Source organism: Ambystoma mexicanum, chromosome 8 (genome assembly GCF_040938575.1).
Source record: "Ambystoma mexicanum isolate Mex_15411 chromosome 8, UKY_AmexF1_1, whole genome shotgun sequence".
Lineage (NCBI taxonomy): Eukaryota > Metazoa > Chordata > Amphibia > Caudata > Ambystomatidae > Ambystoma > Ambystoma mexicanum.
In genome coordinates, this window is record NC_090929.1 from 1191710083 (window position 1) to 1191734218 (window position 24136).

The following is a 24136-nucleotide window of genomic DNA, read 5'->3' on the forward strand; positions in this document are numbered from 1 at the left end:
GTGGTTGTTTTAAAAATGTTTAGCTAATTTTTTATGGTCTGAACATTGTGCAATTCAACAGTAGCTCTGGGTGTTGCCTCCTAGGCAATCCATGCAGTGTGCAAATACAATTTAAAAAATAATCTTCGTCCAAGCTACCATAAAAACATTTCTCCAGTTACTGTGTTCCAACATGCATTGCAATGGGTTAAAATTAAGATAGTCAATCTCAATTTGGTCGTCAAGATTCTAGGATAACTTGCTGAACGAGATTTTTTTCAAAAGCAATATTTTCTATTATCTGGAAGGATAAACATTTGTGTGCGCCGGTATCCAAAGGATCTTTCAAAAACCAAGCCTTAAATATTACAAGTTAATGTAGACTTCTATTGTGTACCAAGAAGGATTACCAAAAAGGATGGTAAAACTCCAGGTCATTTGCATTTTCTTGATATATTCATGCCATGGGGTTGTTAATGTGTATTCTACAGCACACTGTCACCACTTGCATTGTCTCTTGGTGTTCTGGCTGATCTGCAATAGAAGGAGCATTGCTGGGGCTGTTAGTGGGGTTGAGAGGGAGAAGAGCAAAAGAGCGTTGATGTGCTCTTGGCAGCTTCAGCTCAGAGAAACTGGTCACTAGGCATGGTGCGTTTTCGGTTTGTATCAGTCATGTGATGTTGAGGTGTGATTGTGTATGGTTTGTTTTCACGTCCGGTCTTGCGAGGTGCATGTGGTTGGTGGTGCGGTAGAGGTATGGTTGTGATTAAGTCACAGTTTGAGGGTGCGTATCCAGAAAGGTGAGTTTTTAGTACAGTTAGTGGCAATTCTTTCCCGATTTCCCACTCCAGATGTTCATGCAGCGCGAAACATTTATCTCCCCCAACAATTCATCCAGGTGCTACATATTCCTTGTCCCCAGCATTCAATCCTAGTGCATCATGGTTTCTCCCCCCTACCAATCCCTTAGTGCCATGCATTTCTCACCCCCAACAGTCCCTCTAATTGTGATACATCTCCCGCCCTAACCGTTAGTCTAATCGAGACACTTCCTACCCTCGACACTCCCATCATATTGTGATACCCTTCTCATCTCCAACACCCATTCCGCGTGCAACGCCTCTCCCATCCACCACCACTTCATCCCGTTGCGACACTCATCACCCTTAAACAACCCATCTGGGGGAAATACATTTCCTGTCCCAAGCAGTCCAGTAAAGTGCGATGCATTTCCCACCCAACAAAGTGTGTCTCAATCAGCCCATCATGATACAGGAGTTATAGTGCCTATCTCAGACCGCAGCAGGGAGCATACGGCTTAACTATGCTATTATTTCTATACCCTGGCTTTGCCGGTGCTCTGCTGCACAGATGGAGAGGGATTTGTGGCATCTTCAGATCTTCCACCAAGATGGCGTACCCTGCGCTGTTTTATCGGTCTAGTATCTGGTGGTTCTGCAGCCTCTTTCCTGTTTCTGCATTCCTGCAGGATGTTCCAGGTGCGTCACTACTCCATTCCAAGACGCTTCAGAAGTTCGCCTTCTCAATATCCTTTTTATTAGCAGACCGCTTGGATTTTTTATTTATTTATTGCTTATTCCTAGACTCTTCTAGCTGCGGAACCAAGAACCTCAGAACTGCTCGCTCCTTTCACAAACTCAACAAGTTTGCTCCAGAACCATGCTACGCTCCCCCTCACCGATCTTTCTTCAATCGATACCCGCTTACTTACCACTCCCTCTCCCCCTCTATCCAGCGCGCTCTCACTTCTCTGTGGCACCAGGGTCCACACTCCACAAACAAGAAGGCACAGAACTAACTTCATCTTTCATTGAAGGAAGAGGCTGACCAACCTGCTGAAGCTTCACTAGTCAGCGATAGGGTTTTTGAGGGTTTCCCTACGGCTCCTATTTTTTTTCCATCTGGTGTTCTTTGGAATAGAGGTTGCAGGGGTCATTGAGTCGGCTTGTCACAATCCACTATTATGCACTATAGCATTGTTCTTACAAGTTATTAACAATTATAATGGATGTGGCTGATTTAACACAGTTAGGTTGAATGCAGGATAAGGCTAGCCTATTCGAGTAAGCCAAATGCTAATAGGCAAATGATATTAGATCAGTACATTAGTGGTTGTACTCATCGCTTTTTTGGTGTTTTTCTGGTTGGATTTTGCAATGTCTGGAGCGTTGGATTGTGTTGCAAGTAGATCCCTTTGCTTGGTCTCACTTCATGTCGGGTGTGTTTCGTTAGTCCCTGGTTTCAAGGGGTTCATTTTGTGTTATGCAGATGCTGTTTCGGCATTTTCATTCCTTTCGGTACTGAAGAGCCTGAATTTTAGATGTTTTCTAATTTTAGCTAGTCCTCCGTAGTCTTATTTCTTTCGGGAGGGAGTACCAGAGTTTTACAGCTATGCAAGAGAAGGCTGATCCTCCAAGTATTTTCCTTGTGTAAAATTTCGGTTCTAGGCCGATGTCGTTGCTGGTTTGTAGATGGCAATGTTTTCATTTGTATGAATTCCGCTCCCTAGTCGTGGATTGCTCTATGCATTATACACATTTTGAAGGAGATTTTTTTCTGACTGGGAGTCAATGTAGCATCCTTAGCACTGGTGTGATGTGGTCTCTTCGGGAGAGTTTGAGGCGAAGTCTGGCAGCTGCATTCTATATTTGTTGTAGTTTCCTCAGCAAGTTTTCCGGCATAACAAGGTATTGGCGCAGTCAATCCTGGACATGAGGAAGATGATGGCAAGTGTTCTGTGCCGGGAGGAAATGAGGGTAGTATCGTTTTGATAGCATGCAGATAGAAGCAGTTATTGCGTTGACTCGTGGCTCTAGTGTTAACTTGTTGTCCAATAGGATTCCAAGGTTTTTGACTACTTTGGATGGGTCCTGTGGGGTTCCCAGTTCTGTTGGCCATGGTATGTTCATGTTTCCTTGGTTGTTCGGTGAAATCATGATTTCATTTTGTCCGGGTTAATTTTAAGGTTATTAGTGTTTATCCATTGGTAGAGGTCTTTGAGACAGTCTGTTAGCGTGGGGTTCTCCTCTTTGTTGCAGTTGATTTTGTAGATTTGGGTATCTGCATAGTTTTAGGATACAAGGCCATGTCTTTTGATGAGGTTAATTAGGGGCGGCATGCAGATGTTGAACAGCAGTGGGGATAGTGAGGTGGGACACCATAAATTGTTTCCCGTGGTGCGGATATGAATGGTTTTAGCCTTATTGTTTCTGTTCTTCCAGACAGTAAACATTTAATCCAAAAGGAGCGCTGTATTTCCAATCCCTAAATCTTTAGCTTGGGAGGAGTAGCAAGGTGGAAGCCAGAGCCAGTCCTACCCCAGGGGATTGATGTGTCCCGTATTTAAGTGTGGCCAGTACCACTGTTGATGATCATCCCATGCCTGTCTCACATGATATTGGCTAGGTCTTCTCGGTTTCTTGAACAAAGTCATCCATTACCAGGCTGCACAACCCCAAGGAAACACTGCAGAACAGGAAGGTCAACATCTGTGAAGAACAGCACTGCCAAACAGACAACCTGCAAGCCTCCACACTATGCGATTATCAACACTGCAAGCCTGCAGAGCAGCTTGTGCAGCGTTAATACCCATTCAGCACTCCAAGCCATTTAGATACATGCATAGCCAACCAACGAACTGTACCGGCAGGACATTACACAAATAGTTGTCCCAGCGGGCCACCATTGCAGAACTGGGGAAAACCCGCATGGGAAAAAGAGGCAGGATTTAGACCACCTTTTATGGATTGCAAAGTTTGTAACATCTCTTGTGCTGGAAAGAGCAGGCACAATTGGCCAGAAGAACCAGGAGAGAGCCAATGTAGGCAAAAGAGGGAGGACATAAGGAAGGACAGGAGGTCAGAGGAAGAGAAGGTGGCAGACCAAGAGAACAAATGGAGGATAGACGGTGGAAAGGAGTGAAGAGGCAATTTGCCGATAGGGTGAGGTATTGGCTGGTGAGAGTGAGTGGTACTGTACTGGGACTGTACATGTAAGGTGGTAGTATAGAGTAGGGAGTGAGTGGGAGGTGACTGAACGAGTGAAAGGAAGGTAATCAAGGAGCAAGTGGTGAAGTAATAGTGGCGAGAGGAGAGAGTAGTAGTGTGGCGAGTAGACAGTAGTAGTGGTGTGGAGGGAGGAAAGGAGGAGTAATTGTCAGAGGGTAGGAAGAAGTCAGATCAGAGGTTGGGTGGAGGTGAGTGAAAGATACAGAGGAACAAGAAGTAGCAGGGAGAGAGAAAGGAGAAGGTGGGTGGAGTGTGAGAGGAAAGGTGGAGAGGAATGTGCAGGGGAAGAGAACATAGCGAGATAAATACCAGGATGAAAGAGAAAAGAGTGGGCTGGAGTGTCTTGAAGGCACCCCCCACAATCTCTAGAACTAACCAAGGAAGTAGAGTAGGTCACATCAAGGAAGTCGCTAAAGTATCTAAAAGGGATACAAAACGTGATTTTAGGCCATCACAAAGGCAGGCAGAACCGAGAAGTAGGGGTTACCATTCAGTAGATAAAGACCTAGGGAGAAGGAACGCTTGGTTTAGGATTGGGCACGCTGTCTCTTGACAAGAGAGGGACGGCCCTAGAGCTCATTTTATCAGATCAATAAAAACCCTGGACCAGTCTTCGGGAGTTGGTGACTTACTGAGGCCATCTTTGATATTTCTGTGTCTGCTTACAAAGGAAACTGTAGTTGGCAAACTAACAAAAATAAACCTGTGAAATACATCCACACTGCTATCTCCGAAGTATGTTCACATGCTCCAGTTTTTGGATACCCGACTCTTGGTATTAAACCAAATCGTCATTGGTTTAGTAAACGATACCTCCAAGCTCGCCCTCATTAGGAAGATGAACCACATTGGACTAGAGTTTACTTTCTAACAATGTTTGAGGTTTGGTTACCATCATTACAAATCCTCCGAAACAAAGGAGCAGCGTGGTTTATCTAAATAATTGAAAGGGCAGCAAATAAGACACTGCAACCAATCACCCAGCCTGTCATTTTACACAGTGGGAGGGAGTAATTAGTAATACCACAATGGCTCATCCCACCCCCCAGCTCCCACAAGGCCTACTGTTTTCCATAGACTTAAATAGATAACTCAGAAAAGCCCCAACAGTATTTCACGTCAATGGAAAGATCACCTGCCAAAAAGTAACTGATTTCTCTCAGCTTGGAAACAGTTGAGAGATCATGTTTTACCTGTGACAAATTATAACCGGTGTTACTGATATCAATTGCAGGCTCTTTAATAAGTGACTGTTCGCTTTCTGCAATGAAATGTTAAAATGAATACTAGAATTACTGCAGACTGCCCTAGGTCTTTGAGAAATGTCTTTGAAAATAAGAAGAATCTTTATGGGACTGAGAAAGGCTACACATGGTTTTACCAAGAAGTCTGAAGGAATATCTCAGGTTGCAGCCTTGCCATTAAAGTTCAAGAGATGTACTGCTGAAACATCAACAGAGCCTTCGATCTCACCAATTAACCTTGCTGAAGCGATGGCCATAAAAAGAAAAATCAGTTTTCCAAACAACCAAGCCAAAACCCTTTGTCCTCCTTTCGATAAAATGGTTTATGGCAGATAGCTGGCAATACCACATGAATATCCCATTGCAGATTATGTGACCTCCTGATAGAGGAGGGGGTTTTGTTCGAGATAACGGGCTGAAGAGGCACTTCACTATATTGGCTATTGAAACGGAAGCTTGGTCAGAGCGGAGATTAGCTCCTAGAGCCAATAGATAGCTATGCATGAACTTTCTGTAGTCCAGAAAAAGCAAGACCAGGTAGAAAGAAAAAGAAAACAGTCTTAGGAGCCAGAGTGTGGATTCTTATTCTCCAAGCACAAACGTGAGAGAACCAAGTCCATTTACAAGAACACAGAGGGTGGAAACCTTCCTTATTGCCTGGATAAAATGCATGTACGCAGACAAGCCAAGATAAGCTGTTGTGCAACCAAGCTGCTAACATCAAGTGAGGGCAAGGGTACAGTATCAAAGGAGCATGGCTAAGCATATCTGTCTCCTCCAGGAGTCCCTCATTCAGGCCATTACTAACCTCCTTTATACCCGCAGGCCTTTACTTTCAATCTTGCCCCTCATTATTTGTCATTCGAGTTCTTGCTGCCGATTCAGTATTCTCAGGATTTATTTTAATATCCCTCATTAAAGACTTCAAAATTAGCCAAAACAAAACCACTATTCTGAGCTTTTGAGCAATTGGTGAGGTACTGTCAGGGTTTTAAGGTGGTCGCACTGTGAAGTGCCATTTGCAATTCCCAGCGCCAAGAAGATTGCTGGCTTCCTTTCAGCTACACCATGCTGATCCGGCACAGACAGCGATAAGCACCTTGGTGCTTTGGGTTTGAGAGAGAGCTTTAGTTTGCTCGCTCGCGGTTTGTCTTCTCTCCTGTTTCTGTGTAACTCATGAACTCAGTGGTTTCAAAGAATTGGTGTACTTTGCCCATCACAGACTGTTCGTCCAATACCCAGTTTACCATAGTTTCCTGCAATATCCCTTTGGAAATGTAGTCTTGCAAGCCAAACCTCTACAGCAGGATGCTTGTTACATTAATACTACATATCTGGGGCAATAAACCATAAAAGCCACGCTTTTCAACCATGTTAGACGACATGAGGAAACCGTCTGACCAGCACAATGCCTGGTGGTTTGCTACCCCCACATGGAAGGATGGGGGAGTTCAGACTTCTCACTGCAGCTTTTGCATACAGCAGCGGCCTTGCTATGGAGAACTTGTCTTGGAGGAAGTAACTCAACATATGCCACCCTCAAGGTAATGAGTGCCGCCCATTATATGGCGCAGAATAGAAGACTGAGTCGCATGCTGCTCAAGAGACCAGTAAGTGTGGAAAAGTGCGTTATCTTAAAAGGCTTTTTACTATGCCAAATCACTGCTGTAGCAGTATCATATGGCTTGTCTAGGGGTATTGTGACCTTGACCAGCATATCGAGAATGTAGTCTGTGCAAAGGGCAAAAGGAAGAGAGAGGGCAAGATAAGATGTGAGACAGTGGTCGAAGTGTACGAAAAGAAGTAGTGGAACTATGTTCCCTGCTGGCCTGCACCCACTCCCCACAAACCCCATCACCACGTCCCGTCCCACACACAATACATACTCCTAAACACTTGCACCTGCTGTTTAAGGGAACGTTCAGTGCAGTTCACTGAAAGTGCAAGTTTCAACTTCTTCCTACACTTTTATTTTAAAACGAAACCATTCCGGAACGGTTTCTTTTTAAAATAGACGTATAGGAGCTGTGAAAGGTAATTTAAAAAAAGTATAGGAGCACCGCTCCCGACCGCTCCCGCTCACTTCGACCATTGATGTTAGAGAAGGTGAAGAATGATGGGACAAAAGAGTAGGGATGCAGCCAAGGAAAAACTACTGTATTAGTGTGGATCAATTCTCATTGCTCATATGTCCATTATGTAGAACGCTTTGCTTCAAGGGCCACTTATCCATAAGAGGCAGAGTCAGAGAATCAAATACATGATGACCAGATAATACTCGTAGAGTTTGGAGGAGCGATTTACTCAAGAAGTGCCTGCACTGCCTAGTACAATTGATAGAGGCATTTGATCTGGTTTGTTGTTAATTCAGAACAGTTTGTCAGATATGGATGAACAAGTTACTTTCTTACCTGGTAACGTTCTTTCGATGGGATGTTCCGACGACGTATTCCACATCTATGACAGGTAATCACCACAGCTGGGCTGCCTGGGAACATTTTTGGCGTCTGCGTCGATACGCCCCATCGAGGCCCTCCTTCGATGGCTGTCACCCGATCTTATATGTAGGACGCACAACGCCCGCAGCCTCAGTTGTAGCTTTTCCCCCAGAATGTGTGGCACCAGTCTTCTGCCAGTATTACTACAGAAAGCCTTGCGGAAACAAAAGCCGCAATCGCATAAGAAATTCTGTAGAGGGGCAGGCTGGGAGGGGGGTTCGATGTGGAATACGTCGTCGGAACATCCCATCGAAAGAATGTTACCAGGTAAGAAAGTAACTTCGAGGGCTTTGGTTTCTCTGATGTATTCCACATCTATGACAGACTCCCAAAGCAGTACCAGCGTATGGAGGTGGGAAAAGAATTTAGAATGCCCAATTAAATTGCAGAATAGAGGACTGCCTTACCAAAGGCCAAATCTTGCCCATGGATAGAATACAGGGAGTAGTGTTTGACAAAAGTATGGCCAGAGGCCCATGTGGCTGCTTCACAAATGTTACGAATGGGAACACCCCTCTGCAGAGCAGTAGAGGCAGCCACACACCTAGTAGAAGGGGCCCGTGAGCCTACCGGAGGGTCCTTTACCGCCAAACGGTAATATTCAGAGATTGTCAAGATAATCCATCAAGACAGACTGCTTCGTAACAGCTTGTCCCAAACGCCTACCAGCGTAACCTACAAAGAGCTGATGGTCCACTCTGACCCGGGACATGCGTGAGATGTAGAAATTTAAAGCTCTCCTAGGATCCAACCTATGGAGCCTCTCCTCTTCCTTACCAGGATGCGGAGGAGGATAGAATGCCGGAATAATGAACTTCTGGCTCAAATGAAATTCCGACACAACCTTCGGAAGAAAAGAAGGACGAACCCTAAGGACAACCCTATCCTTATGGAACACCATGAAGGGTGGCTTGGCGGATAGTGCCTGCAACTCACTCTGCAAGCGGAAGTAACCGCAACTAAAAATACAGTTTTAAAGGTCAACAGTCTCAAAGAACAAGAATGTAAAGGCTCAAACGGAGCTCCCATTAGGAATTTTAGAACGAGGTTCAGATCCCAACCGGGCAAATGGAAAGGTGACGGTGGAAACGCATTAGTGAGCCCTTTCAAAAACTGAGAAATCAAAGGAATCTTAAAATAAGAACTCCTCAGACGAGCACTTAAATATGGACACAACGCCAGGTAACGTTTAATGGTACCCATTTGCACACCCTTGTGGGCTAATGAACGCAAAAAAGACAGAACCACAAGAATGGCACATGTAAAAGGATCCATATTCTTAACCCTGCACCATTTGCAGAACTTTCTCCAACGGCAACGGTACAGGGACTTTGTTGCAGGCCTTCTGGCCGAAAGCAACACCTCCATCGCATCTTCAGGGACGTCCCAATCCTATCTCAACCTTTCAGAAGCAAAGCATGAAGGTTGAGGGACTTGACCTCTGGATGGAGAACCTGACCCCCCCTCCCGTGAGAGCAGATCGTCTCGGTAGGGAAGACGGCGTGGATGGCAGATGGACATGTCGAGAAGGTCCGGGTACCACGTTCTCCTGGCCCATGCCGAAGCAATGAGGATCATTCGGAAACCGAACCTCCGTAACCTCCGCAGCACTTGCGGGATGACAGGGACTGGAGGAAACTTGTACAGCAGTGGGAAGGACCACTCCACTACGAACAAGTCCCCTAAGGCTCCTCTTGGAGGAAATTCCCACAAGCAGAATCTTTTGCACTTCCGGTTGACACTGATGGCGAAGAGATCCACTTGTGGGGTCCACCAAAGGGCGAAGATCTCCAGGAGAATTTCCTGAGCCAGCTCCCACTCGTGAGAGACCGTGCTCTGCCTGCTCAGAGCGTCCGCCACCAAGTTTTAGTTTCCGGCCAGATGAACTGCCGAGATCGAGATTTCCTGCTGGATGGCCCAGAACCAGAGATGCATCACCTCTCTGCACAGAGGGAGGGACCCTGCCACCCCCCCCTTTTTATTGAGGTTGTGCATGGGCACTGTATTGTCCGTCAAAATCAGGACATTCTTTCCCCGCACAGCCGGCAGAAAAGCCCTCAGGGCTAGCCTGACGGCCCTCAGCTCCAGCAGATTAAATGGAGTCTGGACTCCGACGGAGACCAACGACCGTTGACTGTCAACTCGTTGGCATGAGCTCCCCATCCCGTGAGGGATGCATCCGTCACAATCGTCACCTCCGTCCAGGGTTGCCAAAATGGAGGCCCTTTCATCAAATTGCCTTCAACGGCCCACCACAGAAGATCCTGGGCGACCGAGGGCGGCACCTGAACTGGATCCATCATGCCAGAGGCCTGCGACCACTGCATCTTGAGAGCCCACTGTAAAGATCTTATCCGCAACCTGGCCTCTGGCACCAGAAGAATGCAGGATGCCATGAGGCTGAGCAACCTCAAGAACTCGAACGCCGGGAGACTTTGGGAACGTTGAAACTTGTCCACCATCTGCAGAATGTGATGAGCACTCACCTGGGGAGGCAAACACTGCCCCAGAGATGTGTCGAGCACTGCTCCGATGTACTGGAGCCGCTGGGTAGGTGTCAAGTGGGACTTCTTTAAATTGAGGGAGAAGCCCAGCTTGTGAAGGGAGTGGCAGGTTACTGACAGATCCAGGATTTGCTCGGGAGAGCGCGCCCTGATCAACCAATTGTCCAGGTAGGGGTAGACGTGAATCCCCCCCTTTCCGGAGATACGCTGCCACCACCACCATGAGCTTGGTGAAGACCCTCGGGCGGAGGTCAATCCGAATGGCAGGAACCCAAACTGAAAATGCGAGTCGCCAACAGCGAACCTCAGGTACTTCTTGTGCTTGGGATGGATCGGCACATGAAAATAAGCGTCCTTGAGGTCGAGAGACACCAACCAGTCCTGAAGTTGAAGGGCCTGGAGGACTTGAGAAAGAGTAACCATCTTGAACTTGTCCTTCCTGAGGAGCTTGTTCAAACCACGCAAGTCCATGATGGTTCTCAATCCCCCGTCTTTTTTCAGGATCAAAAAATATGGGGAATATCATCCCTTGTTCCTCTCCGCTACAGGCACCAGTTCTATGGTGCCTTTCTCCAGCAGGGATTTGATTTCCTGTGCAAGGAGCGGATCTGGACTCTTCAAAGAGATTCCCTGGTGGATTGTCGTGAGGCCTCTGCCAGAAAGGAAGACAGTAGCCGTGGGCTATGATCTCCAGAACCTGTTAGGCAGAATCCTGTGCAGTTCCCTTGGGGAACACTGCAAGAAGATTAAGACTACAGGAGTAAGTAGTAAACCCAATTGGTAGCAGACCGCACCACCCAGATTTACCTGGTAGCTGTGGCTGAGCAGTCAGACTTCTCTCAAGCTAAGTAGGGCAGTATAGAGAGGATACACAATAGGGCTAAAACAAAGTTGAGCAAGCAAACACTGACCAGAACTTGGTATTAAAAGTATATAATTATTTATTTAAAACACACTTTAGGAAATACACTAAGCACTCTAATTCAAAGCAAGTTCAAACACAGACAGATAAAGTATACACACCTCCCTTAATTATTAGACAAGTCTACGTTAAAACACCACTATTTGTAAAAACAGATGTGAGCGCCTAACTTAGATGGCACTCCAATAATTAGGTTAAAGGGAGAGAAAAAGGCAGGTCATGAAAATAAAACAGTTCCCAACACTTTTCTAAGACCACAGCAAGTTAGTGAAAGCAGTGTCTACTGTAGAGCCGAAGTTCATAGGCCAGGCCCACTTTAAATGGAGCAAGGTGAGATGTGCCCAAGATCACAGAGTTTAAAAAGCACTCAAGTCTTTGCAGAAATGTTCAAAGGAGGTTGGTTTGATGCGAAAGATAAAGTTAGAAGGTCTGGAGCCAACCCAGTTTGAAAGCCAAGGATTTGAGGGTCACCTTTAGAAAATCCGCAGAAAGGGAGGCCAGGCGGAACACAGTACCTTAAAGAGTGAGGAAGCTTCAGCGGTGGCAGTTGTTCCTGGCAGCGGGTGCAGTTTGTGGTTTCGACCAGTGGAAGAGAAGATCTCATCGAGGAGGAAACTGAGTCGTTGCACTGCCCAGGGGAAGAGACCAGCCGCGGAGTTCGTCGGTTAAAAGGTGCGTTCCTTTTATTCACGGTCACAGTGGTGAAGCTTGGCTATCCGGCCGCCGGGGTGCTTGGCACGGGTGATTCGAGCAAGGGACATCCTGGAAGGCGAATGGTGAACTGGTTGTCCCCACCAGCTCAAAGGGAGAAGACTCTTCCAGCAGAAGATCTCCTCTTGTCGTCGGGAAAGTGGTGAGGTTGTTGCAGCAGGGCTCCACCGGTGGTGTCGTCGTTGCAGATGGCTCGGCTTCTCCCCTCTTCGGATTTCTTAGTTCCTTTGGCGACTTCTGAAGTGCCAGTCCCAAAAGCCCTGCTTTTATGCAGAAAAACGCCCATTCAACAGCCTAGCTGTCACTCATACATGCTAAGTGGTGAGCCGGGCGGCTCACCACTGGGCCAATCAGAACAGAGTGCGACTTCAGTTGCTAAGGCAGCGCAGTCCAGAGTGCCAATTCCCCCACCCACACATCCTGTGGAACCCAGACAGAGTGGCACTTCTTCTGTGGAGAAGCCCGCCAAAAAGTGGAAAAGGGCCCGACCTTGGTTGGCGTTACAGAGACCGACACAAACGCCATTTTAGAAAAGAGTTCTGGCGAAAAGATCCAACCAGTGATTTTATATTAAATAAATAAACCGGCGGTATCTTAACATTGCACCAAAAAGCGGTGCGTTTACACTCACTGGGAAAATGCCATAGGAAATATTCCGGTGGAATATTTTGCGTGGTATCCACTGCCACCAGCCAGAAACTCGACAAGGGGGGACTGGACAGTGCCCCCTTGGAAACAGACCCAGGGGCAATCTAATTAACCCCTTCCAGTACTTCCACAATATGATGGTTTGTACTGGTTCTGTTCATAATTTTGGACTAGTAAAGTAAATGGTGACTTTACATGCCCTGGGAGACAGTAGTTAGTCCCAGAGTATGGAGTCTATGTTTGGGGGTCACTATGACACCCCAGTGTTACTGCACTGAGGGTGCTGTGTAACACACACACTAAAACGGATTCACACATGGCATCCTTGCCATCCTGAACAAGGGCAAGAAAACCATCCCGTTCCTCCCCTTCGGGAATATGTGCAGCCGCCAAAGAGACAATTCCACAGAGTTTGAGTGAAACGTGCTAAGGCACACACAGAGTAGGCTGCCTGTAAAGCCATACACCCTGAAGAAAACACTTTCTTCACCCAGCCATCAAAACGTTTATCGTCCCTATCAGGAAGGATGGTAGGGTACGACGCCTGCTTGGCCGGGGCCATAGCTGCCTGCACCACCAAACTCTTCGGAGTAGGGTACATCGTCAAGTAGCAGGGGTCGCTACTGGCTGGATGGTATTTTTTTCGGCAATGACTTCCTCACTGCCGGGAGAGACTCCAGAGCAGTCCAAGCCACTGCCACCCTCCTCTGTAAAGCCATATGAAATGGCAGCACCGGGTCAAAGGGTGGACCTTGGTCAAGGATATCTGTCAGGTCATCCTGCAGAAAATCCACTGGTGGCGCAGACCACCCCAAGTACTCCGTCACCCTCGACGTGAGACGCCGGTATGAAGATTCGGCGTGCGTGCCAGGTTCAGGCCTACCGAACTCAATCTCCAGAGAGGTGTCCAGACCACTGGCGTCGTGCAAAGAGTGACGCAGGTCTTCCAACAGGAACCAAACCATCAGACCCTTCATCCACCCCTGGATGAAAGCACAGAAAAAGGTTAAAAAACAGGCTTCACTGACTGCTTCAGGGCCTTCCTCGGAGTTACCACCGATGCACGGGGTACCTCCGGTAAAGCCTCCACAAAAGGCGTCGAGGGCTTTGACGGAATCGGCATCGAGCGTGGCGCCGACGGCTTCGACACAGGTCTCGAAGGCGGTGCCCCGAACGTGTCCTTTGACGGCCTCGGCGCCAATGACTTCCTCGTGGCGGAGCCTTGAGAGACTCCCTCGACGGACTTGGCGCTGATGGTGTAGACGTCTTCTTAGAAGACTTCACAGGCTCCGACGGTCTTGATGGCGTCGAGGACTGGGACCTGGAAAGGGCATGGCTAGAGCGATGGACCTTGTCCGAGCGGGATCTCGACGGCTCCCGATGATCGCACCAACCGCCCGAGCCCGAAGGCGTGCGAGCGGCGGCCCTAGCGCGTTCCTTGACGGCTTCCTTCGAAGGCGCGGAAGGAACGGAGCCCTGCGATTCAAAAATCGCCATCATCTCCTTGCGAAATGCGTCCCATTCCGCCGGAGATTAATGCTTGTTGGGACAAGCTACCCGCCGGCTGGTTGAGTCCTCGAACGAGGAAGGCGAGAAGAGGCAGAGGAATGGCAGGAACCACTACGGGACCGAGACGCCCTGGACTTACGCCGACGTGGAGTGTCGCCCCTCGAATCATCGGACGAAAGCCCAGCGGATCTCTACTTTCGGGGTTCGGAAACCCTACCTACAGATAACTTCTTCTTCCGCTCCCGCAAGGCCTTCGAAGTCAAAGACTGGCAATCGTCACAGTCATCGGTGGCGTGGTCCTCGCCGAGGCACCAGATGCAGACGTCGTGCTGGTCTGTAGGTGACATCTTGGAACCGCAGTCTCAACACTTCTTGAAGCCCGACCGCAGGGTAGAAGAAGATGAAGACATGATTTTTCACAAAAACCAAGAACCGATTCAAACAGAAGAAGAACCGAGGTGCACTGAGATTCCGAAGCAAACACGTTCGCAGAAAAAACAGAACTAAGGCTACGGGCGTCGTGCGTCCTACATATAACATCGGGTGACATCAGCCGTCGAAGGAGGTCCTCGAAGGGGCGTATCGACGTCATTGACGCAGGACGCCAAAAATTTTCCAAAGCAGCACAGCTGTGGCGATTACCCGTCATAGATGTGGATTACGTCAGAGGAACCAATCCCCTCGAATGCTAAATTCCCAAATATAGTGCAAGGCCAAGGTTAAGAAGTGGGCAGGTCAAGAATTGCCCATGTGGATGTCTGAATGTGTTGGAAAGCATATCGATAGGAAAAGGGTGTGCAGCCTGTTGCTAAGTTTTTTATGAGATGCTGATGGAATGGAATTTTGAGGAGGGGATGATTTTAACTGCAGCAGTACGAGGCTATGAATAGTGCTTTTCTTAGATAGTAGGTCTGGAACAATGCAATGATTTAAACAGTTTGTACAGTACAATTGATCCAAGACAGAAAATGGTGCATGCTTCTACTTCTATTGAAAGGTTGAGACAAGAAAGTACAGCTGAAGTATCAGATTATTACTCTGCAGTACAGAAACAAGAGTAACATTTCATAGATCAGGAGTAAGGTTAACGAGCGTAAACTAGATTTCAAAACAAGACAGGACTTCATTAATATAAAATGTAGTACTTTAAATTTAGAATAGGACTTTGTAAAGAAAATGTTGCCTATTGTCTAGTGAGCGTATGACTGAGCGCGCATCAACACAAGATAGGACAATACAATTAAGAAGTCCTTCAGAAAACCCATAAGGTTCTTGTTCTAGACCTTATATACAAAGTTGGCAAATTATATGGTTGCAGGGTTCTCATACAAACAAAAGGAGTAGGCCAACATAACTGACAAGATGGTGTAAGGGAGGCATGGTATCACAAGTATGACACTGACACAAACAATGCAATTTGTAAAACAGTTATTGAAATATCAATGGGGTTGGAGAAACTCCTACTTTGCCCTGTAGCTAAAATGGGAGTAGACTCGACCATCAGATAACAAATAAAACAGTCCTAGTTGAGTGTTGTCAAATCAAAATGGCATATACTAACAAAAACCTAATGCCTGCCTTAAATCTTGTACAAAAGGTGTGAAAAGGAGAATATATATGCAAAAGGAAGGAAAGTCTGTGTTCAATTCAAACAAAGAATAAATGTGGCTGAGTCAACTCTCCTCCCCACGTTGGACAGCATGGAGTAAGCAGGTCCCTGTAGGCAAGATGGCATTCTGGCTCAGGCTCATTTCAAGACGTGGATCGAGGCCCTCCTGGCCTTCCACGTCAAAGTTTTATTTGACAATTTTCAAAATATAGTTAATCAACAGAGTTCACGTCTGTCTCCCCCAGTCAGGGTCAGACCTCTTACAAAAAAAAAAAAAAAAAAAAAAACACTTGCAGGGGTTGCCCCTTCACCAAGCTTAATTCACCTCCTTTAGGGCCTCCCTTCACATCATTTATCACACCTTTGGTCTCCCTCAGTCGAGTTCGGGCGGTTCCCTAATGTCCAAGACTTTCCAATGTGCGTGGCTTTTTTTCTACTTTTCTACAGACCTCCGCAGGACCACATCGACTTTCCAGCTTTCAACTCGCACTCCCATTTTCCCCAGTGTTTCCTGGTCTGGGTAGTTTACTGTATTATGTACCAAAGTTCAACGTTCACCTTTTACTCTACGCTTTTCTCAATCGCCTCGCTTTTACAGTTCATTCACTTTATCGCTATAAACTTTTCACCTTTCACTGAGATTTTCGAGTGGGCTACTTCCTTTCACCGGACCACTCCGTTACTCAGTATCGCTCATTTTACAGCCATCGTTACTTCATGGTTCATTCGCAGGTCTGCCTTTCTTCATGTCTCATCCACACGCATGCAGCCTTCAATTGTGCGATATTATGTTGCCACTTCAATCTTTCTTTAGCACACACCAGTCTCTCACGTCGCTTTCCAACTCACCGGCCGTGTGCAATTCTTTCTGGTCTTTACAGTCTTTCGATTTAAAAAAATCAAGGTTAGTACCACAGGCTTGGCCTCACCTCCCCAAACTCTTCACACGGGAGGGTCGCTGGCGTCCTTGAAACACAAAGCAGCCTTCTTGTTTGGATTCAGCCTTCTCTATGTGTCTTTTGTTGCCTTGTTGAGGAAACAACCTCCTGCAGGGAACTCCTGGGGTTCTCTGCCCATGGCCCTCGCCCCTCGGTCCGTTGCTCTTTTCCAGTGTTTGCCTTCGCCCCGGAAGTTCTTCTCTTACTTGCGTTCCACCTTGCTCAGAGTGTTTCTCTATGTTCCGCCTTTTATCCGTGGGAGGAGAGCCAACTGGTATTAGATGTATGCACTTGGATTTAAGTGCCCAACTTTGCCTGACCCAATTAGCGGGACATGTCCAATGCGATGTAGAAAAGTTTGCATTATTACTCAGTCACCCTCTTCCTCTGCTCAGGGTTTGTGTGGAAAGGGGGCAAGAGGGGCGGGGGTTGGGACATTGGAGCATCCTAAGAAATAGGAGGGATCATGGGTATAGGACGGAGGAATACTGCGTATCGCGATCGGCTGCCCCACTCCGACTCCCACTCCCCAAAGACCCCCCACCCAGGTGATCCTCCCGCACTGGTCCACCACCAGAGTCTGAATCCAAAGGCGATGGCGTGCCCTGGCCTTCTGGGAGAGACCCCCAGGGACTAGCAGTTTAAACGCCCTTTGATTTCTCACAATGGAGAAAACAAGGCAAGTGCAATCCCTTCATAAAAGCTGCACCTGTGTTCTGGGATATCGGGCGTGCCATCCTCTGACCAATTAACTACCATTGTTTTAATAAGTTGGCAAAGATTACAAAAGGTGACCTTAGGGTGTAAAGACTTGGGCTGACAGGACAAGGCCAAATGAGTGGAACTGCATGGTTCTTAAAATACTTCCAATTCAATGCAGAGTATATGTTATGTACTGCATGCATTAAAACATTGCACACAATTCTGATATGCTTGCCGTTTTATGCAGGATTACTAGTAGCATTAAATAAATGTTGCACATTGGGATATTTGTATTGCACCAGTACTCTTTTCAAAAAGTAACTCAGGTTTGTAATTTTTATAAAGCCAACATGCATCAAACTATAAAGCAGGAGCTGAAAAGCACCCAAATATTAGTCGACCAATACAATCCCAATGAACATAATTCAAACAAATATTTTGTACTTTTTTTTTTTTAAATCAAGGTAAGCAATATCTTACCTTACAACATCGTCAATGTTGTTTCTGTACACGCCTTCAAGCCGGTCTGCAGGAAATCCCATGGCAATAATGTTTGGATAAATATCTGAATAAGTAATTAAGGAACTAGCTGGACCTTTTTGAAAACTTCTAAACTTTTATTTAAATGTAAATGAAACACAATTTCAGTACAGGTACAAGATTTCAAACAGTCTCGGAAAAATTAAAAGATAAAACATAATCAAAAAGTATTTTTAGATTGCATGTAAATTGCTGTATACAACTGAGAAACAGAAGCAGACTGTTCCTCTGTCACAGCTCTAAAATGGACAGATGTTGACTGTGATACAGGTGTGCAGAAAAGAAGTCTCCAGAACACCAGGTTTATTAAGGAACAAAAATGCTTTTATCAACAAATTATGCAGAAACCCATTAACCTTGTTTTTTTCAAGAAGCTAGTGATACGGCAGCATATTCAGTATAGTGAAGGTGTTTTGACAATAGTTGTGCATAGCATGAAGAGGACTGAGCACTAACAACATTGCCATTCTCAACATCCTATTGCTCTCCATTCTGCATTACTTCTTGCAGGTGGCAGTCCATCAGGATGGCATGCGAGCAAAATGCTTCTAGACCCCTGATGAATGAACATTGGGAATGCAGAATTATGTGTAATTACCAGCATTTAAATATACAGTAAAAGGTTGGTTATACGGCAGCCTTCGGGAATCAATCATGACCAAAGGCAAGATTGTTTAGGCAGCAGATAAAGAACCAGCCCTTCTGGATAACAATATCCCAGGGCCCAATGAAATCATCCCAGCAATTTCTACAGACAGATCTGCTGACTGATTAAACCAGGTTCAGAGAAGAGCAGTAACCACTTCTGAATCTAATAAAACAAATAGTACAAATCTCCAGTCGCTCCATCGTTTTAGACTCTGCATTAGTTAGACAGAAAATGCTAATAGGCCTAAAAGTCTCACGATTTCTTCACAGTGATATGTTGAAGTTTGCAATGACCGTGCCACTCAGCCTTTGTTAGCCTGAACCTTTTTGCTCTGTAAATGCAAGGTGCAGTCTCAGAGTTCACTCAGAGCCCCAGGAAATCCAAGGAGTACATGGGCATGCCCACAGGTTTCTGCCAGCTGTCAAGAAATCCCAGACCTTAGACTCACTTCCATGTGAGAACGCTACAGCTCTGCCTCCTAAAACATAATGTGTAGGTTAGATAAATTATCAACCAACTCCCTGAGCCCAGTGGATAGTAGCCAATGGCCTCATCAGCTTTCGGAAGTATCACAGGACAGAAGACAAGACAAATGGCCCATCGCAATTTCAAAAACTTGAGCATTTCATAAGAAACGAAGGAACCTCTTGTGCTGGCAGAATATTTGAACCATCAGGCAGGCGTCTTTCATATCTAGGTGGGCGAGCAAGTAGTTTTTTTCAATCTTGTACAAAGTTAATACCTTATATTTTGAGCTGGCAGTACACCAAGCAGCTGATTAAATGCCTGCAACCTTATGACTGGTCTCACTTTCCTTGTCCTGTGAGCTTAGAACAGCGTGCTCAAGAATCCCATGGGGTGCAGTACTAAATGAACAATGGCGTTTTCTGCCAGCAAGGTCCACCACCTCACTGTGCCCCACCAGTTCTCTTTCTTGTAGGGAAAATTACATGGGACGAGCATCGCTAGGCATCCTCTGATATAAACAGAGACGTGTACAGATTTGTACCTTGACCCCTTGTTAAAAAAAAAAAGAAGAAATAGCTGTGAATGTACTAAAGGATCGCTCAACAGCCAGAAACGGCTGGCGGTCTGGCATTCCTCTACCGTAAGCTCTGGCAACAGGTTGCCGTTGAGAAAGAATCTTGAGAACAAGCATCTAATCAACCATCTCGTCCTCTGCTCAGAGCATATTCGAGTTATTTCAGAAGTAACCATACAACTGGCTCCACCTCCACCAGAGCCTCTCAAAAACATAGGAAGCAAACAGCAAAATTATGCGAGTTTTGTCCAATGTGGTTTACTAAGTTACTAAGTTTGCAGAAAAGGGATCACCAAATAGCTAGACATTTATCTTGGTGCCTGCTTCTGAACCGGCTAGCCCAACTTTGAATTAATCTTCACCAGAAAGCGACAGCCCCCCCACCATACAAAAGATGGTGAATTGGCATTGTAGGAATGACAAACTGGGCCCAGCCTGCCAACATTTTTGGGTTCACTGGCTCACCAAGATCTTCCACAATGGCCTGCCAGATCTAATAACTTGTCCTGACAAGCACTCCAGTACCGATCAACTTTCATGGGTGTCTTTCTGAACTGTAGATATAAAGATCAGGTTTCAAGGGTCTAGGCGAGGGGATAAGATAACCAGCTCTTCATAAAGGGGCCTACCGCACTTCACTCTGATTTTTGATCGCTGTGATTTGCAATCTGAAAACTCAACTAATCCACCACTTATACGGAAGGGACCCATTAAGAGGATTGAACTTATCTAAAGCCATTCTTTCGGAGAGCCCTGGCAACTGACCCATCCATTGTTTTTCGGCATTTCAGATTTTGCCAATCACCTTCCAAATCCTCATTCTCGCAATTGAAGCCTTTGTCTAGTAGCGTGGGAACTTATTTTTATTCATTTATTTTATTATTTATTTTATTTATTGAATTCTTGTAAAGCGCTATACTCCCATAGGCCTCAGGGCGCTACACAAAACAAGACTTACAAACATCATAAACTGAAGAAATAAACAGAAATACATAAGAGCAACCAGATAACATCTGAAGGGTCCCCGTAAGCAGAAGGTATTTGGTTGTGGTTAAGTGTTAGACTACAAGTCTTAGATATGAAGAGCCCATTGGCATATATTTACAAATACTCAGAAACCCAGGGAGGTTTACTGGCTCCACACCCCACCAAGACACAGTCCCTGTTCTTCGTGGTACACCAGCCATCAATTTTTACTCTATGTAGAAACTTCAGAACAGAACTTCTGACTACACCCAAACCCGTTCTTAGACAAAGCCATGCCAGTACTTTATTTCGTAGTGCTTCCCTTTGTTCTCTCTCATAAGGCTCTTCAACATCCGTGATTATAAAATTCCTACAGTCCGTGACCAGGTCTCTGATTGGGCCATCCTTAGGCATTGTCATATAGGACTTTCTTAAACGCAGACTCCGTAAATTAGCTGGTTTGGGAGTGATATCCACAGACCCAGTCATACCAGCCAGACACGTCTCTGCTTTTTTGGCGGTGGCAGGAGATACAATATTGGTCTGTAAGGACTCATTTCTTATAGTGGCTATCGGGGTAGAGGCATTCTTCACTGGCGGTGTTATGCGGACATACCCAGTGTGATTAGTCCATGATTATCAAAATTCGCAACAGATAAAACAGTTTGACAAAAACTCTCCACTTTATCGATAACTGAAATGGATCCCGGAAGGTGTTTGGGGATCAGTTTGGCAAAAGGTTTCCATTTTAAACAAATGAAGTCTCTTAACAGATTTCTCCACAAATTCCAGACATGCCCTAAAATCACAAGGATTGGTACACTTGTTAAACTCTGTGGTAATTTTGGCCTGAAAAAGCTCTGGGAATCGGGCAAAGCTATTTTACTCAGGGCTCAAGCCAGAGCGTGAAGTGTGGTCAAAGTTGATTTTAGATCTGTCTCTACCTGGGAGGTGTGTTCCAGTAGAAGGAGACGTCATAAAAACACAGCAGCTTTCTGAGTATTTTTCTGCATTGAAGGCCCCAGAGAGCAAATTAGTGGCACTATCAGAGAAACTACCAATATCAGAAGGCAGCTCTGGGTGCGTTTCGGCAATGATGGCCCCAGGAAACAAAGCTGTGGCACTATCGGAGACACTATTAGTGTCAGAAGGCAACTCCGTTAACTTAGCGCAGAGTCTCTGCCCCCTGTGCAAGCTTGATGCCAATACTTAGGAAAGAATCTTTGCTGGGTACTGGTGACATTGCCACAGCCTTAAAAATCTAAAGCTTTAATCCCAGAGTTCACAGGCTTATGTGAGGCAAGTTGTGGCATTACAGACATTTTATATGAAGAGGCAAGAGCCGTTATTTAAAAAGAAGCACACACAGTTGTATGCTGCAATGAATACCTGAACAAACTGGCTTTCCACCCTTCAACCATAAGCCAGGTGAAAAACAGACAAAATGCTTGAAAGCATCACTAACATGATAGAAGGCATCCCAATGCCTGGAAAGCTGCTCGCCGATGAAGTGCTGCAACTTCCGCCATCAGCAGAGCTGATTTTCCATCCAGCGATGACAGGACCAAGAGGCCTGGCAGATTAGAGGAGAGGACCTACTGACTGGTACGAGAAACTGCACTGCAACGTTGAGTGTTACAGCCGCCTCCGACGCTCCGCCAGCTCACTTCCTCACTAAGCAAGTGTGGTGCACACACCATCACATCCTCAAAGAGTATAAGAGGTTGGGCACCTTCCTTTAATGTACTGCTTTGTGTCTCCCTAAAGCAGATGTGGCCTCTGGGTGAGCAGCTTCTGGCAGTTTGGGATAAGTGGCAGGTCTCTTTAAAGCGTATGCAGTCCCTGCCTTCCCAACCCCACTCTCTAAATGATGCCATTGCTTTCCTCCGGCCTATAAGGCCAGTCGCTCTGGACCTTGATCAGATCATGTGCATGTTCAATACGGGAGGACATTCTCTGTCAATGAGCTTCCATAGCATCCAGTCGTCCCTGGACAGGCTTTGAAACATCTGTCACTGTCACGACCCTCGTCCAAAACCCCTCTGGCAAACCCATTGGCCAGGTGGAGTCAGGACTCGGGCCTCTAGAGCCTGGCATCCTCTTCAAAAGCCCTCATGGGGCCAGTCCTGGCGCCTATGGCAGCAGGCTCATACACCATGAGCAACAATGTGCTTGGGAACTACTTTATTGTATTGTCAGCCAACATGAAGGCATCCACATAGCTTGGTTCCATAAGAACCAAGCTCTGCGGTCTAGTGTTTTGGTGTGGCAGGCCTGGAACTACTTTCCCTGGTACGACTTTACCTGGGCTATATAAACCACACCCTGACTGCAGAACATGCTTCGTGTTACTTTGCAGCTTGCAACGTGACGCTCACCATGTCCAGCTATTCCCTCGAACCTCGGAGAAGCAGAACCTGCAAGGAGACAAAAGGATCATCATTAGCAGCAGCATTTTACCTGCAGTCTTCATCTTTAAACACTCGCAGCTACTGAAAACCGCTTCCTCGAATCTGCACGTCTTCCGGACAGAACGACCTAAAAGAGGAAGATAGAGGCAACATTAAAGAAAGCTGTAGAGACATTTACAAATTACGAACTGCTCAAAAGGCTTACCTGGCTGGCACCACTCCGGACATTCCACTCGCGCTGAAGAACACCGCAACCTACAAGGAAGGAAAACACAGGTTAGCAAAGGCAAGACTTTGCAGCGCTGCGCATAGCGCTTGCTTACCGCATCATAGTGCTCTTAATGCGCCATCATTTACCAGCGGGGCTCAACCAAGCCAGTTCGCCGCGCTGAAGCTCCGCATACTTAAGGGAGAAAAAAGACATTTTAAACAAAGAATGGCATGCAGGATAGCAACAAAACTAAACAGCAGCAATAAGACCTACCTGAACAATAACAAACGGGCCGGCGTCAGTGAAGTAACTGGACCGCACTCGCCCATGAAAGACAACGTACCACTGCAAAGAAGGCAGGACTGAGAGCACACCTAATTCTACCACAAGGTGAGGAGAGGGCGCCAGAGGGACTGAAATCATACGGGGGTGGAGGGAGGATACTTACCCCAGTCGGTCAGTCTTGAACACAGTCCTCCTGTATTTTCAGGCAGAACCTTCCCTGCAGACCACATCAGGGCAAAGCTGAGACGCATACCAGCGAGTAACCCGGCTGGGTGGCGTCCCTGTGGATACCAGGTGAGCGTAACAGTCACTTCAATCCACAGATTTAACAAGGGACCATTTGGAGCAGGCAGCCAGGGGATCCGTCAGGGTAACCCTGGTCAATCGCAACTGTACATCTCATACACTTGGTCATTTTGGTGACTCTTTGGTGTTGAGGCAGAGGTAATTGGGGTGGTTCTTTCATTTTATGGGACCTCTAAACCTTTTGCTTTTTCCAAGTTATTTGACTTTAGTTTTGTGGTCAGAGGTACTTCTACTGAAGTCCCCCTGCCACAGGAACCCTTTATGGGCGGTACTATGGTGGGCCATATGGCTCCTAGGTCAGGGATGCTTTGGAAGCAACACATTTTTGTGTTATGTCTTTTTCACCCTACAATAAGTGTTGTGTAGCACGCAGGTGTCAGCTGTAAGTCAGTTTTGGATTAACTAGGGGTATAGCTAGTTTTACCGCATTAGTA

General features: G+C 46.4%; 1 protein-coding gene across 2 annotated transcripts in view; it reads right to left on the minus strand.

Annotated features, from left to right (window-relative positions):
* Positions 1–24136, minus strand: part of PTEN (phosphatase and tensin homolog) — a 791199-nt gene that overhangs the window by 588787 nt on the left and 178276 nt on the right. For both annotated transcript variants that reach the window (XM_069611282.1, XM_069611283.1), the window contains exon 2: positions 17773–17857. In XM_069611282.1, the coding sequence (XP_069467383.1) occupies positions 17773–17857 (85 nt within the window). The remainder of the gene's footprint in view (positions 1–17772; positions 17858–24136) is intronic.